The 19,760-nt window shown below is 43.7% G+C and overlaps 1 protein-coding gene across 2 annotated transcripts in view; it reads left to right on the top strand.

Annotated features, from left to right (window-relative positions):
• LOC139442130 (E3 ubiquitin-protein ligase UBR2-like) overlaps nt 1–19,760 on the top strand; it is a 67,925-nt gene that overhangs the window by 35,104 nt on the left and 13,061 nt on the right. For both annotated transcript variants that reach the window (XM_071222932.1, XM_071222931.1), the window contains exons 22-34: nt 547–623; nt 1,658–1,752; nt 3,201–3,325; nt 3,950–4,002; nt 5,290–5,392; nt 6,163–6,211; nt 6,859–7,013; nt 7,140–7,233; nt 9,476–9,567; nt 10,783–11,030; nt 11,745–11,900; nt 12,535–12,675; nt 13,888–14,052. In XM_071222932.1, coding sequence (XP_071079033.1) covers nt 547–623; nt 1,658–1,752; nt 3,201–3,325; nt 3,950–4,002; nt 5,290–5,392; nt 6,163–6,211; nt 6,859–7,013; nt 7,140–7,233; nt 9,476–9,567; nt 10,783–11,030; nt 11,745–11,900; nt 12,535–12,675; nt 13,888–14,052 — 1,553 coding nt within the window. The remainder of the gene's footprint in view (nt 1–546; nt 624–1,657; nt 1,753–3,200; nt 3,326–3,949; nt 4,003–5,289; nt 5,393–6,162; nt 6,212–6,858; nt 7,014–7,139; nt 7,234–9,475; nt 9,568–10,782; nt 11,031–11,744; nt 11,901–12,534; nt 12,676–13,887; nt 14,053–19,760) is intronic.

Genomic DNA, 19,760 nt, shown 5'->3' with positions numbered 1-19,760 from the left:
ATACTAAGTTTGGAAAGTGACACAAATAAATTCCACCCATAGCTGAGATCTATACACTGAAACCTTGTCAGTCCTAAAGCCGGACCCCATTAGTCAGGAAACTGGACCCTGTCAGTTAGGTAACTGGACAATGTTAGTCAGTAAACCAAACCTGTTAGGAATCTGAACGCTATAGTCTTGTAACTGGACCCCGTAAGTCAAGAAACTTGGCACCATCAGTCAGAAAACAGGACCCTGTTAGTCAGAAAACAGGACCCTGTTAGTCAGGAAACTGGCCCCTATTAGTCAGGAAACCAGACCTTGCTTGGAAACTGAACCCGTTAGTCGGGAAACTGGACCCTAATAGTCAGGAAAACAGAACCTGTTTGGAAACTGAACCCGTTAGACAGGAAACTGGACCCTATTAGTCAGGAAACCAGACCTTGTTAAGAAACTGAACCCGTTAGTTGGGAAACTGGACCCTATACCCGTGTATATTTTCCGTTTCCATGATCCATTACATCCTACATGCTAAAGCATACATTTTCCCATGTGTTTATGTTGTAGATTGGTGCATCGCTGATGAACCCAGATGACTTCATTGTGTCTCTCCTGCATAAGTTCAACCTACTACACTGGGCCAGGTAATGGAGGCAATAAACTGAAGTACCAGACATTTTGATATCAGCAAAATGTTTTGGTGGTTTCCCAGCCTTGAATTACAAGTGTCCCAAGTCAAGTTAATATAGTTATATCTAGGGGAGAAACGATACAGCAAGGTGACCACACGATACATATCACGTGTGTAGGTCACGATACAATACATATCATGATACGCATATTTACATCAAATCACGTGGAAACTTCTTGTGTAGAAATATTTCAGAGCAGATTCAATAGGGAAAGCTAGCTGTAGACACATGTTCGCAGTGGCTATTTTTAGTGGTGGACTTCAAACCCTAGTTACAACACATTTCGCGATATTTCACTGACAATAATGCTGGATGTCATTAAACAAGCAGCAAGTAAATTTTTGTAACGTACATCGTTTTGTATCAAAACAGAAAATAACATATCGTGTAATTTATCGTCTCATGAAAACTCATGATGCAAGGTGCACCGATGTATCGTTTAGTTATATCTAATGTTATAGCTTTGTAGAGGGAGCTTGTATATCACTGATAACAGAACCAATAAAGACGAAGAAGCCGTAAGACTTAGTTGCACCGAATGCAATAATAAAATACCTCAGGAATTAGGAAAATGAAAAACTAGTTTGAGCAAAATAATATTTTTCCAAAGTTGCCTGCCAAGGGCAATTGGTGCAGAATCTTAGATAAATCCTTGACTCCATGAGCAAGTGAGTGAGAGCTTGTGGCATGAAAAGCAGCTGAACCAGACCCTGTTTGATAAGTGCAGCAGGAGGAGAATGAATGTTATGTAGCCAGCCACTGAGATCGAGGAGACCATTGGAGATTCTAGAAACTGACGAGCAGACAAGCCAACTCTTTTCCTCACTATATGAATGGAAAATGTTGAATGATTTTGTATTCTAATGATTTGTGAAGTACACAGCTAAAACCTTGCTTATCTATTAATGAGTTGTGAAGTATTCACTGCCATGTGTGTGTTGGAAATGTATGTTCTCTGTTGACATGATGGTGCCTCTCTTTTGTAGACCTGAATATGATGTACCGGGCGGGCAGGAGGACTCAGTCCGGCAGACCGTCATGCTAGCGGAGGAGTTCCTCAACCTCCTCATCATCGTCCTGGGTGAGTCGCTGGGTGCTGGGTGCTGGGTGCTGGGTGGCATAGTGGTTCCAGCATTACTTGCTGTCAGCGTCATGGGTTCAGTTCCACATGTGGGTACAATGTGGTGATGGTTGTTGTCCATGTTAGTAGAACATCTCATCAGTCGGCGTCAAGCATGCTCTTGTTCTTACACTGCATCAGGAGGACATCACTCTGAAAGACTTTATTCCTACTTTAAGAAGAAAACATATAAATAATTGTAACAAGGGTCACATGACTGCTTCAAGTTACCTTAAGGAGAGCAAAATGTTTTTTTATTTTTTCTGCCTTGTCACATTGCGATATTTTCAATATATTGTCTTTGCATTTCTTTGTATTTGTATTTGTTGTTTAATGTCGCACTCAGCAATATTCTAGCAGTAAATAATCGAGTCTCAGCAAGACATTCCTGTGATTGATATTATGAGCATCGATCCACGCCATTAGTGCATGTTGACATGTCATCAACCAAGGCACCAAGCCTGACCACCTGGTCCATTAAGTTACCTCTTCAACCAGCATAGGTTGCTGGGGATCATTTCTAACAGACTCCCTAGGGGACAATATGTGATGAATGTATGAAAGTCATGAAAGTCATGAAAGCAGTTCTATTCCATCAGTGAACACGCTGTGTGTGAGGCTGACTGCCCTCTCTTTGGTATGACTGGACTCATGCTGAATATGGCATTCATATCACCCTCCCTCACTTATCATGAAGGGCACGGGTGACCCAGTCGTCTGAGGTGCTGCAATTCTCTGTGCAGAGTTGTGCCCCTTGGGCACCCCAGAAATCTATAATTGTGGGTTCAAATCCCGGTTTGCCCCAATTATGTTCCTAGGTTTGTCAGCACCATACTCATGCTTGTGGGTTTCACCAAAGTGGTAAATGTCTGAGACCTGCATCACTTGGGGCTTTCCTCCCACATTAAGCTGACATGCCATGATATGACTGGAAGACTGTTCAAAGCATCATTAAACCTAACTCACTCACTCACTTACCATGATGGTTCCCCAGGCATTCGTACAATGAGAACGCAGTCCAATCCAATTGGTTGGTCTCAGTTTGTTGGGTTGCAATGAACAGTTAACCGTTCTCGTTGAGTCAGCAATGATCGAGTAACAGCTAAGCAGATTCTGGAACTTTATGAATCCACATAACTTGGCATGGAACAAAGTATGGCTTTGCATTCACATTGTAGCAGGGTATTGAGTCATCCCACAGTTGACATGTGTACCTTGTCAGCGTGCTAATGGGGTTTACCCTTTGGTCATGTGGACAAGGCGTCAGACCTCTGTTCAGATGGTCCTTTATTCGAATCCCATCATGTGACTATGATGGCTGATTCCGGGTTTCACTGTAAATGATGTTCAGGTCTTGTTAATCAGCAGTAGGCGTGTACAGTACAAGAGATTTGGGTTTCTGTCCGCAGAGGAGCGCTATGTGCCTGGCATAGGGGAGATCACTCAGCAGGATGTAGTGAAAAGGGAGATAATCCATCAGTTGTGTATAGCACCGATGGCCCATAGTGAACTTGTCAAGGCATTACCAGAAGATGTGAGTATATATGTCTTACACTCTTTGGTTTGTTATCATTAACCTGTTTCTGAATGAAAGACACATTAATTATATCCATTACACCCAAAGCATGAAATGAACATGATGAGTGCACGAGTGGCCATTAAGTGACAGCAACAAGGAGGGACAGCAAGTCATAAAGATACAATTTTGCATATCCATTGGTTAATTCATAGCAGGCAAAGAAACAATGCTATTCTTTTGAGTGCACATTTCAGTGTAGACCCCCCAAGTCACGTGACAGAGACTGACCTTGAACATTGGCTCGTCACGTGATGAATATTGACTCTCGTCTGCTTGAAAACAAGATAGCATCTGGGAGTAACATTTCAAGGTTTGCAGGTTATTGTAATGAAGCAGAGGACATTTTAAAGGCTTTTTAAACTTGAAAGTGAATTTTGGTACAACAAAACAAATGATTAATCTTGATGAGGTCAATATGTGAAAAGAGGGTCAGGTCCAAGGGTCCTTCTTGTTGCATATTGACCTCGTCAAGAATAATTTGTGTACTTATTCGTTTGATCGTTACATTGTGTGATCAGTATGGTTTTTATTGGTGCAGTATTCTGCCATCCTAGATGCATGTGTGATATGTATTTCCAGCACAACAATGAGACAGGGGTTGAAGATGTTGTCAGCGAGGTGGCCAACTTCAGGTAAGGGACAAGATCTATTTCATTTGATAGGACAGGCGATGTACAGCCATGGAAAAAGTCAGCTCCCTTGGTTTCCTCGATTCAGTGCAATTTGCTAAAAAGTCACAATTTGAAATATCTAGCCAGTCAAACACATGAAGTAAATGGGAGGTGAAATACATCTTCTCAAGGCAATGGCGTTAACTGACTATAAAAGTCCAGTTTCCACACTTGCCGAACTAGGCTGGTATTTCTGGGTTCGATCGTAGCGCCAACAGTGGCTATTACGAGTTATGGCCCTTCTATGTCCCTTCTATTGACCAATCAGACTCCCTCGCTCATATCACTTGCATTTGCTTCAAACAAAATGGTGGCACCCAGTCAAAACGATCTGATTGATAATCAAGATCTCTTTTGTAATAAAAAGGTCTTACCCTGCGAAGTACATCAAATCACTTGAGCAACTTGATTAAAAACAGGAAATGATTTGCAATATATCTGTCGATGCCCAGTTGACTTTACGAATGCTTTGCAAATCCTGCAGTCGACTGAAATCTGCACGTTAAAATCCATATTGTTTACGAACCGAATGTCTAGTTCTTTACGTGATTTTGATTGGACCATGCATAGACTCCAAAATATAACTCTGGAATCCCAGTCTAGTTTGGCAAGGGTGAAAACAGGACTTTTATAGTCAGAAGATGGGTGAGATGGGGTTTATTGTCACATTCAGGATTATTTCCCTTATATACTGACGTGCATGTACGTGTGTTGGGCTGCTTGTACTAGTCTGGATTTATGTGGGTTTTATGGCGCTAGCCGACTGATACACCAGGGAAAAGTTGAAAACTTGGAATGACCTTGTCTGGAAACTATTAGGAAGGGGAAAGTTAAAATACTCAGAATGACCTCATCTGAAAACTGTTACATGATTGGCCTGCCTCTTCAAGGCGGTTGTGTGGCTTGTTATTGTAAGATGTTAATCAGGATTACATGGCAAATGGTTACAATGTTTGCATGTTCTATTGAGGAAGGTAGTCTACACAGTACCATGAACATGACGAAAGATTAAGTATGAAATTGTGCCAGTTAATCTGTAACATCGGTCTTCAAGACGTGCTCGGTACTGTCTGTGTCCTAGTGTGACCTGTGTGGACTGTGTGGATAGAGGATGTAGGAGAGCTGAGCGGACCATGATGCTAAAGATGTAGGATCACTTCTTTACATGATCACAATTCATGATGCCATGCTGCCGAAAGTTGTGTAAATCCATATTCATTCTCAAACTGTGTGTGTATTGCTGTACAGGAAGCCATCATCGACTGACAAGGGGAAGTACGAGCTGAAGGATGAGTTCTACAGCCAGTATTGCCCATACTTTTACCACTACACCAAAACAGACCAGTCCAAGGTATGGCCTTTCATTGTGAAGGCACTCTCAAAGTCTTGAAATAAACATGGTAAAATAATAAAGTTTTTTTTAGAATCAGTCCCACCTTACATGTAATCCTTTTTAGTTTCACTCAAACAATCTTATATTGTTATACCCGCCAATAAGTCCATACTTCCTTAAATCTTGTTTTGTTTCTGGGGCATAACTCAAAGACTGTTCAATATTTCATTATAAAATTTTGCACACAGATATCAATCTTGCCATGACTGTTTCCTTTTGCTATTTAGGAATGTTGGCCTTTTTATTTCTTCTGGTTTCCATGACAACAAATTGTATGTAGGTTCAAACAAGGGAAGGGTTTGTTTCCAGGGCGTTACTCTAATATTTCAATTTGTTCAAGTTTTCAAGCAATGAACCATTTGTTTTTCCTCACTAATCAATAAAGTACTCAACTAATGTTTTTTTAGGTTTTTTTTATCATTTCTATTTTTTTAATGAAATGAATGAAAACTGACAGTTTATCCAATGGATAACCCTAGCTACGAGTGATAATCTCAAGTAACACAACCCTACTGACATGACTAAAGTCAGCTTGGAGTGTATAAATAAGTTCAAGTGTCACTGACTTTGTAACAAGCCCCACAAAGCCCTTGTAGTCAGGCTTGAGTCTTGCACTCAGTCAAACATGCTACTGGTGGGGAACATGCTTATGTTTGAGTATTGTTTGACCTGTGTCAATACCAATCCAGGGGATGTACCGTACTTGACCTTGTGTCTCTTTTCCTCAGTCTGAAGAAACCCAGAGAAAGAGGAAGAAGCAACAGGATGAAGACCAAGGTTTGAAACTTTACACTTGACACAAGATTGTTGAGCATCCACTTACTGATAACATGAATTACTGTTATCAGTCACAAGTTGCACTTATCACTAGCAAGTGTTTGATAATAGTAGAGATGAGGGTGCTAGATGTCCACTTGTCAGTTACACTGTTTGTGTCTCCGAAGCAAATCACTTTGTCTGTTTTACACACAGATCTACACAAGAGGGAAAAATTAATACTGAATTTTGCATAAAATATGCTTGTTTTAAGCATCATTTTAGTCTGTTTTTACTCTTATTTATGGAAATCAAGAAGAAATCTCAAGAAAATATTACACAATATAATGTTTACTAAATTAACATTGATCAGACATAACATTAATTAAATGGAGGATCACAACTATTACAGCTGTTTCTAGTGTTTCAGATCAATTCTTTTACTAGGACATCGACTCATTGTATTCTAAAATGTCCCAAAGATCCTATCAAAGTTTCATAAGATCATGAAAAATGCCAAACAGCCAATTGTCTGAGGTAGAATCACAGGTTATGGTGTTGCTGCCAATCTCATACATCAGTAGTAAATGAAGATGATCACTCACTCACTCACTCACTCACTCACTCACTCACTCACTCACTATCTATTATTATGTCTTGTATTGCAGCTCTCCCCCCTCCAGTGCCTCCGTCCTTAACCTCCCAGTTCCAGCCTCTGGTCGACATCCTACAGTGTGACGTCATGCTGCATATCATGCGAGTTGTTCTCACGCGCACGGCTGCCCAAAGGTCAAGATCATGGTCAGAAGCCCAGTTTGAGAGGGTAAGGGAGAACACTGGTCTTGTATTCCTATACATTTTGTCCTTACAAGACAACTTATTGTTGATGTGTGTAATTTATGCTTGTTGCTCCAGATTGCCATCAAAACATGTACATCTTTGTTTTCAGATTCTATATATTATTGGAATAGCCCTCCATGAACAGCGCAGAGCGATTGATATGAACAACACAAGTTTTGATTTCCTCAATAAGGCTGTAAAAGGTAATTTCAAGTCACTCTCTTCTTCTTGTGTCCAGATTAAATTTGTGCAAAAATTATGTCCTAAAAATGAAAACACTAAATAAATTGCAAAGAATGGCTTGTCATGAAGTGTTACAATCAGGCCAGTCTTGTGACACAAGTTTATTGTGACTGTTGTGTTTGCAGAGAATGGCTTGTTGTGAAGTGTTACAACCAGGCCGGTGTTGTGACACAAGTTTATTGTGACTGTGTTGTGTTTGCAGAGAATGGCTTGTTGTGAAGTGTTACAACCAGGCCGGTGTTGTGACACAAGTTTATGGTGACTGTGTTGTGTTTGCAGAGAATGGCTTGTTGTGAAGTGTTTCAACCAGGCCGGTGTTGTGACCAGGGGTCCGGAAACCGTCATATGCGCCGGACATGTCCGATTGGGAATCTCAAATGTCCGGTCTAAAATATTGCTTACCAGACATTTAAATTTTTCTGTCCGGACATTTTAAAAAGTATTGTCCGGACATTCTTAAATTTGATCGGACATGATCAACAGTTAGGACTGAGCAATTTCTGTCTGCAGTTGTAACACAATGAAGATTATCTACACTGACAAGCTTTGTTTGTTTTGATTGCTGTAAATACGTCGTACCTAGAATGATAGTCCAATCGGTCAATCACTGTAATAGGCAATAAACTGAGTTGACACTGATTAATCGAGGATTTATTACTGAGAACATCTTGTTAATTTGAGTAAAATGTGTTTACAACTGTACATAAATACCTTGCATCATCGATGTACCTCATTATCCTCACAATGCTACGATACGTAACCTCAGTCAAGAAGCGAAAGCGTGACGACAGCTAGTCGACAGATGCAGATCAGTCAAGCGGATCTGCCAAACCCTCAAAGTCTGAATGATCATTTTGTAAGTCGTGGCTAACGACTTTCACTTGGTTGACATACAACGAGGATTTGCAGATTTTATTGTTTTCAGTAGCTAGTCGTATATTGAATCTTGATTGACCGCCATTTTGCTTTCTGTGACGATCGATATCAAATTTGTTTATGGTCAATAATTAAGTATAGATGAAAAAGTATTCAAATAACTATTGCTATCAACGATAGTTTAGGATTTATGATTATATTATCTGTCTTGTTTTTAAATAATCTTTAGCTTAAAAAAACAAACTTTTCCCGTGAGGTCACCAAATATGGGATAATAGTCTCGATCCAAATGTTACAACGCATACACTTGAGCAGACTCATGAATATTAATTAGACCGTTCACTACGTTGACAGATCGTTATTATAACCGAAACAAACGTATGTTTTCCATATATATCTAAAGTGATATTATTTGTTATTAATTGTCTGGTGAATTAAACAATTTAAATTGAAACAATTCATAATTCATCATATTATGAATACGTAACAACTTGTAATTTGTGTGTAAAAAGTCGTACTAAAACACGCTGTTTGAAGGGGGCGTGGCATAAATGTAAATGTCCGATTGGGATTTTAAATTTTCCGGACCCCTAGTTGTGACACAAGTTTATGGTGACTGTGTTGTGTTTGCAGAGAATGGCTTGTTGTGAAGTGTTTCAACCAGGCCGGTGTTGTGACACAAGTTTATGGTGACTGTGTTGTGTTTGCAGAGAATGGCTTGTTGTGAAGTGTTTCAACCAGGCCGGTGTTGTGACACAAGTTTATGGTGACTGTGCTGTGTTTGCAGAGAATGGCTTGTTGTGAAGTGTTTCAACCAGGCCGGTGTTGTGACACAAGTTTATGGTGACTGTGTTGTGTTTGCAGAGAATGGCTTGTTGTGAAGTGTTTCAACCAGGCCGGTGTTGTGACACAAGTTTATGGTGACTGTGTTGTGTTTGCAGAGAATGGCTTGTTGTGAAGTGTTTCAACCAGGCCGGTGTTGTGACACAAGTTTATGGTGACTGTGTTGTGTTTGCAGAGAATGGCTTGTTGTGAAGTGTTTCAACCAGGCCGGTGTTGTGACACAAGTTTATGGTGACTGTGTTGTGTTTGCAGAGAATGGCTTGTTGTGAAGTGTTTCAACCAGGCCGGTGTTGTGACACAAGTTTATGGTGACTGTGTTGTGTTTGCAGAGAATGGCTTGTTGTGAAGTGTTTCAACCAGGCCAGTGTTGTGACACAAGTTTATGGTGACTGTGTTGTGTTTGCAGAGAATGGCTTGTTGTGAAGTGTTTCAACCAGGCCGGTGGTGTGACACAAGTTTATGGTGACTGTGTTGTGTTTGCAGAGAATGGCTTGTTGTCACTGCTGCAGACGCTGGTGGGCAACCAGAACGTCAGCCAGGACCCAGTCAAAGATCTACTCACCTGGATGCTGAAGGTGGGTCACACTGGAGGACAGGATCTGTAGGATGCTGTAGAACGGGGCAGCTGGGTGGCGATGTGGTTAAACATTCCTTGGTTCCTTTGACAGCTTGGTTTGATTCTTCACATGGGTACAACGAGTGAATCCAACACTACCCTCTGTTGTGATGGGCTCGAGTGTTAAGAGCAGAATAATACCATGTTCATTAACTTGCTCAATCAAATCATGTTATGTTCTGTGGCCTTTCCACTTTGTTCCTCATTCCTACTGTTATTATTTATTTCTAGCCTATTAAAATAGTTACAATGCAGACAGACAGCTTCAGTCCGTAATGGACGCTGGCCCAAAATACATACAAAACCATGATCATGCATGCACAGTCTATATCAGATTTACAATTGGGTGTTTCATTATTTATTTACAGGATATAGAAATAAACAAATATTTTGTGATTATATCAGTACTCTTTTACTCTGCATCATAGAAAAAAAATAATATTGAAGGATATTTACTAAAAAACATTTAGCAGTTCAATTCTTTCTTAATTCAGAATAGGAGTCACATACATGGAAGATGTGCAATTCATCTTCAACAGTAAAATAACCTCTCAGCTTTCTGCCAGTCTCAACAGCAACATCTGAATCAAGAATAGTATGTTCTCAAATGTTGAGGGAGATCACCTATGCTTAAATACTTTCAATATTTAGAAGGGATTTAAACTTGTTACAGTAAAACACTTATGATTTTAAGTGAAAGGATGCTTGCCATTTAACATTTGCTTACAAAGTGCTGAGGATACAGTTTGAAATTACCAGAGCTTTCTTTTTAAATAAGTCATGTTCCAGAAGATTGCCACAGATTCATGGTGATCGAAGTGTCCATTTACCAAAATGAAATAACCCACACAGCCACCAAGGTTTCCACAAAAATAAGAGTCAGATAAATGTGGAAGCCTCAGTGGTTGAGTGGGTTAGATCTCTGACTTTGTGTGCTGGCGATTAGGTGTTTCACTCTGGCAGTGTGGGTTCGAATCCCGGATGGGATTCAACCCAAAAAAGTACTGGAATCTGTACTTTACTAAAAAAGTGTTATCCCAAATATATCATTGTTTCATTTGACCACTTTCTAAATGACTTTGTTTGTTTATGGGAGATACAATTATCATAGCACTAAGATGACTTTGTGGAACATGGCCCTGGTCAAACACTTATTCAAGAATGTTTTGTGCAGCAATTTGCGGAGATCTGTGCCATGAAGGACAGTTCTGTGGATGTGGGGACGCTGGGGAATATCACCAGTGGCCGGGACCACAAGACAGAGGCGGAGAAGAAGAGGAAGGCCGAGCGGGCAGCTAAACGCAGGGCAAGGGTCATGGCCCAGATGTCCAAGATGCAGAGGAACTTCATTGCAGAGAATGCTGACCTCTTTGAAAACACCAGCACAGACTTGAAGGCTGCCACCTCTGACATGGATCTGAGGTGAGTTGTATTGATTGTAAGTGTAATAATGATTAAAACAGCTTGAGTGTCCCTTGTGAGTTCTGCTCTTCGATGTCATTACCAAAAGCTTTTGAGTCTACCATGCCAAATTTGGCTCTTAATATCATTTTTAGTTCATTTTTGTCTTATATTGTATTTTATTAGATCTTACTTGACCAAACAGAATTTTACTTTACTCAGTGTTCGGACTAGTGACGAAAATCGCATACTGTATTACCCATCGTCACTTTTAAGTCCCATGCCTTAGATTCCTACAGGGAAACCATGCTGAATCTATCATTCTGCAAATAATAATGTGTAATATGCTCTATGCTGTAAGGATGACGTCTTCACCTTTGCTGGATAATACCTTCAATGATGACATGAAAATATTATTCCTATAAGACTTTATTCATGGCCACCATGGCAACTGGGATGTTGTTGAATCACCCACTGAATCACTCTACTGGTGATTTATACTACGGAAGTAAAGCCCCCATGGGGATTCCAGGCTAGAATTGGTCCCTAGCATCTCTGCTGGTCAGTTAATGGTCAGGTTCAGTTGACTTGGTTGATGGCGTGTCATTGTAACCTGGCGACATGGATTGTTGCATACAATGTCAATCACTGGATTGTCTGGTCTGGATTAGATTATTTACAGACCACTGGAATAAACCTCCCTCAGTGTTGACACGTAGGCTGCCTCTGTTCCAGTGATTCTCTTCTTGTCGGGTTCCCTGTCGCCCTGGGCAGCTGTCGCAGCAGCGCGGTCGTCACGGCGCCCATCCACGCCACATGCATCCTGTGTCAGGAGGAGCAGGAAGTCACATGTAGCGGGAAAGCTATGGTCCTAGCAGCTTTTGTACAGCGGTAGGTTCAACAATTTGTACTTCATTTGGCAGTGTTATATTTGGGATAACACTTTCTTGATAAAGAACAGATTCTAGTACTTTGTGGGGGTAGAGTCCCTTCCAGGATTCAAACCCACATTGCCAGAGTGAGGCATCTAATCGCCAGCAAACAAAGTCAGCGATCTAACCCACTCAGCTAGTGAGGCTTCCACAGAAATGAAAGTCTGACAAATTGCTCTCTAGATCATATACTTTGTGTACCCCTCTGATAAGTGTAAATTGGCACAGCTCTCATGACTAAAAGCTATGAATACACAAAACCCTTTTTCAAAGCAGTCAATTGTAACAAATGTTATATTTGGGATAACACTTTCTTGGTAAAGTACAGATTCTTAAAATTCCAAAGACCTGGATTGTATAAGACATGTGAAGCCCCTTCATGATGTCTCTGCTGTGATTCTGTTTGACTGTTGTTAATAGTTGCAGTAATCTGAAATTGTGATGTCAGATATGTGTGGGGTACTTATGATGTCTTAGAGCCACTTGAAAGGTGAATTGTACCTTGTAACTATCATTACAAGTTGTTTTGTGTCTACATATGAACCTTGTCGTGTGTTAACGTAGCAAGTGACATGTGAACCTGATTGTTTTAGATCCACTGTGTTGTCACAGTGTCGGGGCAAATGTGCAGAGAACAAGGAAGAGTTCGACCCCATGTTCATGCCCCCAGACCTCCTCGTCGGCACCTACACCAGCTCCTGTGGCCACGTGATGCACCACGACTGCTGGCAGAGGTAGGACAAAGCTCTCCCTTCAGTTGTGTTGGGAATCTTTAGTGGGAAGCCAGGTTATTTTCGGTCCCCAGCCTCATTTATTTATTGTCAAAAGAAGTGATTAGTTCAGATCAGGTGGTCATCTCCTGGTTGATGCCTGTCATCCTGCGCTGATGGCATGGATTGTTGCCCATGATTTCTGTCCTCATCAATTGGTTATCACAGGTGTCCACCTAGCCTCAAAGTTTGAATTTGTCCTTGGAAGCCACCTGACTCCTGATTCTATTTCCTTGGTCCATAGCAATATTCCACCCGGAAATTGAAGATACTCGATTCTAATCTGACAAATCAAAAGTATCAAATCACAACAAACCCTCTCTGATTGAAACTGCTGATTTAAATTCCGCACCACCATGGAAGCTATTATTTATAGACTAGTATTTCCTTTTTAGTCATTGTCGATAGGCATATTTAAATAATGATATGTACAATTATTGGTTACAAAGTTGCAGTTACTACAATATTCAAAGGATGTGTGTCAATACATTTTATGCAAAAAACATGATAGAAATCTATAAGGAGAATGTATTTCAAGTTTCAAATTCAAGTCTATATACAACTGTGACAACATATCTTTTGCATCACAATGAGCAATATGACGTCATATAAGTGAAGTGCAGTGTAGAAAGAAACTTTACAAGGCTTGCTTAGGTTTCTTTAGGGGTGCCCACGTCATGATAGTTTACCAATTTGCAGTGCTACATGCTTTGTAGTGAAGGCCAGACTGTATATACATTCATGTAAATTGAAAACACAGTATGACTTGGTTGATGCATGTCATTGATCCGAATTGCGTGGAGCGATGCTCATGATATCAATCACTGGATTGTCTGGTCCAGATTGATTATTTACAGACCGCCGTCATATAGCTGGAATATTGCTGAGTGCGGCATTAAACAACAAACCAACCAACCTAGGGAAGGAATCATGGCTTTTACAGGGCACTAGCCTGGTTTAAATTAAAGATCCTAATCGAAAAGGGTAAAAACTGGTGTTGTTTTATTAATGTGTTGTAGTCATCCAGACATTTTTGTGATAGGCACTTAGCAACTTTACTCTTTACTCCACAATAAAACCATGATTCAGTGAAGGAAAACCTTTTCAGACAGAGTAAAGCTGACTTGAATTGATGAAAAGTGGGTGTGTGCTTACCATTGTGTGATTTATCCCCAGGTACTTTGACAATGTGATGAACAAGGAGCGGCGGCGGCCTCTACGCTTCCGCCACAGCTACAGCTACGACATAGACAAGATGGAATATTTATGTCCCCTCTGTGAGGGCCTCAGCAACACTGTGATACCCATTGTCCCTCCTCTCGTCTCCATGCTGGCAGATACGTGAGTACACACCTCTCACATTGCTTGTAACATTCTTTCTGTGAGGAGTGCAGACCCATTCAGCCTATGCTTGTTGTAAGATGTGACGAAATAGTCAGGCGAAGTGACTTGGTTGATGCATGTCATCGTATCCCAATTGCGTGAATCGATGCTCATGATGTCAGTCACTGGATTTTCTGGTTTAGATTTCATTGAAAGGGGTGATGAAATGGTCAGGCAAAGTGACTTGGTTGACGTCATTTCATCGTATCCCAATTGAATGGAACGATGCTCATGATGTCAGTCACTGATTGACTGGTCCAAATTTGATATATATAATTTTTTAACTTATCCTGCATTACTCCGTATTGCATTTATTGCTGTCTTTGACAGAGTGACGAACTGTGTGAGATCCAGCTGCTGAAGAAAGTTGTCCCAACCAGCTCAGGAGGCAGCGCACTCTCACAGTCGGCACGTGACCCGGAAGTCATGACGTCACACAAAAACACATAACTGCTTTGTCACCTCCACGGACGGACGTACTTTGTATCCCTTGTGGAAATTAAAGCTTATTATTTGTTTTTTATATTTTGCGTGTTTCTACATTCATTATATGCTGCTACATTGTTACCTGTTATGGGCCGTGACCTTAGGGTCTTCCCATTCGTAAATTGTAACGTTTATCGCTCGTCTGTGGCTCACGTCACAGTAATTTACGGGCGCAATGTTGTTCCCGCCATTTTGTTTTCTTTCCCACCATTTTGGCCATTCACCACGTGGCCACGTAATGTCGTGTTCTGCGTTTTGAATTCTCTCTTTGGCTTGGGTAATACATTACATTTATGTATGTTGTTTTGGTGTGCTTAAAGCCTTGCCTTTTCGCTACCTCTCAGCGTAATTGTTTCTTCTCATAAACTTCAATATAATACGAAGTTTTTGAGTTACATTATGTCTCCCGTACTCTGTGGTTTTGCCACATGGTTACGTGTTTGCACATGGTTATGTGTTTGCTTAAAGCTATGCTTTTTCGCTACCTTTTAGCGTCATTGTTTGATCTCATAAACTTCATTGAAATACAAAGTTTTGAATCACATTATGCTTCCCATACTTTGTGATTGGCCACATGGTTATGTGTTTGCTTAAAGCTATGCTTTTTCGCTACCTTTTAGCGTCATTGTTTGATATCATAAACTTCATTGAAATACAAAGTTTCTGAATCACATTATGCTTCCCGCACTTTGCCACATAGTTATGTTTTGCTTAAATTCCAGATTTTCTGCCTCGCTGCACTTGTTGCCGCGGGAACAAATCTGGTCGGGGCCGCCCCTTTCTGCCGTGATTGTACGATGCCCTGTACTTTCACAAGGCAGTGCCGATGTTGCAGTCCTTCGCTGCTGTGATCCTTCAGCTCATGCGAGTATCCAGGACACACCTCGCTCAACGTGCTCGTCGACCCCCACCTACGTTGACGGCAGCAGCGCTCAGCGGAGCTTCGCAGTGCTCCCAGCACCAACGGCGGCTCCCAACGTAGAGTCTGCCTCCCAACGCTGATGTCTCCGGCGCCTCTGATGTCCCGGCGCTCCCGTCGCCTCCGATGGCTCGGCGCCTCCGGCGCCTTTGATGTCCCGGCGCTCCCGGCGCTCCCAGCGCTCTCCGATGTCTCGGCGCCTCCGGCGCCTCTGATGTCCCGGCGCTCCCGGTGCCTCTGATGTCCCGGCGTTCCCGGCGCCTCTGATGTCTCCGCGCTCCGGCGCCTCCGCATCCTCTGATGTCTTCGGCGCTCCCGGCGCCTCTGAGGTCTTTGGTCTCATGATCTTCGACGCCTCTAATGTCTCTGGCGCCTCTGACTACTCCGTTGCCTCAAGAGTTACGGAAGAAGCGCCTATGATATATCCGGCGCCTAAGATGACCTCCGGCGCCCAGATCAACAAGCTTTATCAAGCTCAGATCAACGAGCCGACTTTCCGATCTTCTACTGCGGCTTAAGGGGCACCATCGGCAATCGCCTCCCCGGCGCCACTGCCCTCTTCTCTTGCTGCCGTCTCATAACTCGTCACACGGAGAAGCATGGTGAAACAACTGTCGCCGCTCCTGTCGCTACTCTCCCGTCGGTCTTCGGGATCGTGACTATCGTTCTACTTCCTGGGTGGAATCTTTTCAACCAATAGACAGTTGGTCTGATTCAACTTGCCCACTGAGACGTTATCCATAATCCCGTCGTTTAAAGCGCTATGATTCCGGAGAGATGACCTGCGGGTTTCCATCGAAACAGAGCGCCATGTGAACAGCGTCTGTATCAGATTCGACGACGACATCCACTTACAAAGAGTTTACTTCGTCGACATCGCCGACACCAACGCTGTTCTACCCTACCCTAGCGCCAGCGTTCCTGAAAGAGACTCTTCCTCGGCGCTCACCGGGTTTTCCACGACGCCCATGGGGTTCCGTGTTTTATCGCAAAACTCGGGTACACCACTTGATCGTCTCTCACACAGTTCATTGAGGATTGTCTGTGTGTGGAGTTTGCACCTCAGTTCCGACTCCAAGGCGGTTTTCTCAGCTACTTCGCAGAGTGATTTACATGTCATGTGTCAAGTACTCGGACTGTCAACAACTCCGACCGGAATTAGGTCAACTTACCATGGCAAGGGGTGCCATGTATTTCTACAGATTGGTTTCCATGTCTACCTGTACGCTTGGTGCTACCACTCAACCAGGCGCCTGTCGCAGTCCATCCATGCACGGATGTTGGAAACAATAGACCTCCTCTACCAACACGGCTGTCACGAGGAACCTTGTTTCATCAACCCTTCGCTATAAGAACGATAGCGCCTATAGGCGTTCAAGGGATGGAAAAGATCGCCTTCCTTCGTCCGGTTTGATCTTTTCGACTACGACACCTTCCTATCTTCCGCCTTGACTACCGGACACAGTGTCGATTTGATACTTAAAGTCCCTCGGCCGTCCCACTGACCCCTGTTGCATACCTGCCTCGTATCGTGTTGTCGTCCTCCATCGTCACCTCGATATAAGAACAGGAGTACTTATACGCCGCTTCAGGGATGAAAACGATCTCATTACTTCGTGCAATGGCCATATTGCCTCGACTTCCTACTACCCGGTTACGTCGATGCCCCGGCGGTCGATTGTGAAGCTGGTTTACTTCGTCTACTTGAGGTTGGCTCGCAGGCGATCACACCTTTTTCCGAATCGTACCGACGGTACGCAATCGCAGACCCCTGTTGCTGACTACCTCCCCCGCCCACACTAGCCCACATTGTGACCACCTGTGATCCAGAGATCAACACCATTGGCACAGCAACAGCATCGAGATAAAGGCTTATCCAGGACGTCGCTTGCTGACAGTGCTTTCTCGGTCACGCCCTGTTGATCGTGTCCACTGACGACGTCACCGTAGTGTGGTGTTTGCGGACCCAGAGTACTCGCCCCTCTCCCGGCGCTACAAACTCGACCGGCGCCCCCGAGAATCACCATCTTCGGCGTTCCAGGCGCCTCAAGCTCTCCGACGCCTCACGCTCTCCGGCGCCTCGGGCCAGAATATGTCAAACGGTCGACACCCCAACCCTAGATCTGTTTGCCTCATATCTGAATGTGGCCAGCTGTCGTCTTCCATTCCACCTGTGCCGGATACGACCGCTGTGGCAGTCGAAGCCTTAAATCGTTCCTGAGAAGGATTACGCGTGTACGCTTTTCCGACTCCGGTTCTCCCTCCCATGGTTCTTCAGAGATCCAGGCCACTCGACCCCTGCCATTGACTTTGGTCTCGCCTTATTGGTCAGCCAGAAGTTGGGTTATCGACCTCCGAAACATACCCAGAGACAACCCCTGGAACTTCTGGTGTGGTCCAACCTTCTGCTCCATCCACACGGTCTGTTGCCACACCCTCATACCCGCATGTTATCGTCTGCACGCCTGACACACCTGCAGAAAGCCAAGGGCTATTCGGCTAGAGCGACCAAGGCTATTGCTTCAGCCCACCGTCCATCTACAGGGGGACTATGCTGATAAATGATGCTTGTTCCAGGCATTTTGTTCTAACAAACACCAGGATCCGATGACAGCGTCACCGCAGATCCTGGATCAGTTCCTTCTGTACTTGCGTAGCACCCGTCGGTTGAAGGGCTTACCACCCCCACACACCTGGTCGCCATCTACTTCTGGCCATCCCGGACGATCGGAGAAAGACGAAAATTCCCGACCTACGGGCCTGGCTGCGCTCGTTCAGTCTTGAAGACCTGAAGGCCAAGTTCGGACCGCCTGCGTTGGATCTGAATGTGGTCTTCAACGCCCTTCGAACCACTCCCCTCATCTTCCTTCTACGACCTTAAGTAGAAGACGGGTGTTTCTACTGGTTTTGACTACTGCCGCTCGAGTCCATGTACAGCACGCCCTCGACGTCTCCCGTGCCCGGTTCGAATGCGGTACCCAGGGCGCCGTTCATCATGGACCGTACTGGGACGTCAGCGTAAAGACTCAACTCCCAGGACAGCCTGATAGATCATTCCTTGTCCCCTCCCCCCTCGTCCAGTGTGGGTGCCGAGGATGAGGATGAGCGTCATTATGCCCAGTAAGGGCACTGAAGGTTATTCTACGATCTAAAGACTGCCGCAAGTCTAGGAAACACCTTTTTCTGCCGGTCTCCCCTTCGTCGCAGTCGTTGGTCAGCCGGAATACTTTTCCCTGTGGCTCCGGACGGTCATCCTTAAAGCTTATGAGCCGCCGGATTGGACCCTCCCCCCAAAGGCTATCACCTGAAATAAAATGAGATCAGGGCGATCGTATTTACACTGGTTCTTCACGGTATACTGTTCCATCCAGTCGTTCAGGGAAGCCTGTTCGTGGCGATCGGACACCACCTTCACCAACCACTACTTCCGTGATGTAGCCTTGAAAGTTGTCGCCGGCGTTCACAGTTTTGGTCCCTGGTTATAGCCCAACAGGTCATCTATCTCCGACGCCACTGATTCTCCGATACCCTGAGCGGGGCCCGTCGACCTCTCTGGTGTTTATCACCCCAGACGAGACGGATCTCTTGCGTTCCGCATTCGCTCTTAGGTCAGTTTTAGTTTTGGGTTACCCGACTCATTCTATTGCTGTCACCTATCCGGGTTTTACTTTTTGCATCAACTCTCGTTTCCTGACGACAGGAATGGTAGTAGATGTGGACACCGGCGCCGACGCCAACGCCGCTGCTTCTCTGATACCTGAGCGGTGCCCGTCGACCTCACCGGTGTTCCTTGCCTCCAGCCTAGAGGGCTCTCCTGCGTTTCGCATTCGCTCTTGGGATTGGTCGTAGATTTTGCCGCCGACGCCGCTGATTCTTCGATTCCCCGAGCGGGGCCCGTCGAACTCTCTGGTGTTTATCGCCTCAGATTAGAGGGCTCTACTGCGTTTCGCTTTCGCTCTTCGGTAAGTTATATATTTTGGCTACACGCCTCATTGTATTTCGGTTACCTATTCGGGCGTTTCGTTTTTGCATCGACTCTTGTTTCCTGAAGACAGGAATGGTCGTAGATGTTCCGGTCATCACTTGTATGCGGTGCGGATTCATCGGACCTTGACGAGGGTTTAATATGGTTCACATCTGCAGGTATGCCCACCGGCCATGCCGTCTGATAAAGATGCAATACGGAGTAATGCAGGATAAGTTAAAAAATTTAGTAAAATCTAAATATTTTTAACATTTGTATACTTATCCTGCATTACGA

Source organism: Haliotis cracherodii, unplaced genomic scaffold, assembly GCF_022045235.1.
Source record: "Haliotis cracherodii isolate W230 unplaced genomic scaffold, xgHalCrac1.p SCAF_5, whole genome shotgun sequence".
NCBI classification, from domain to species: domain Eukaryota; kingdom Metazoa; phylum Mollusca; class Gastropoda; order Lepetellida; family Haliotidae; genus Haliotis; species Haliotis cracherodii.
The sequence above is the reverse complement of the archived record's forward strand: the minus strand, read 5'-3'. Positions and strand labels throughout refer to the sequence as shown.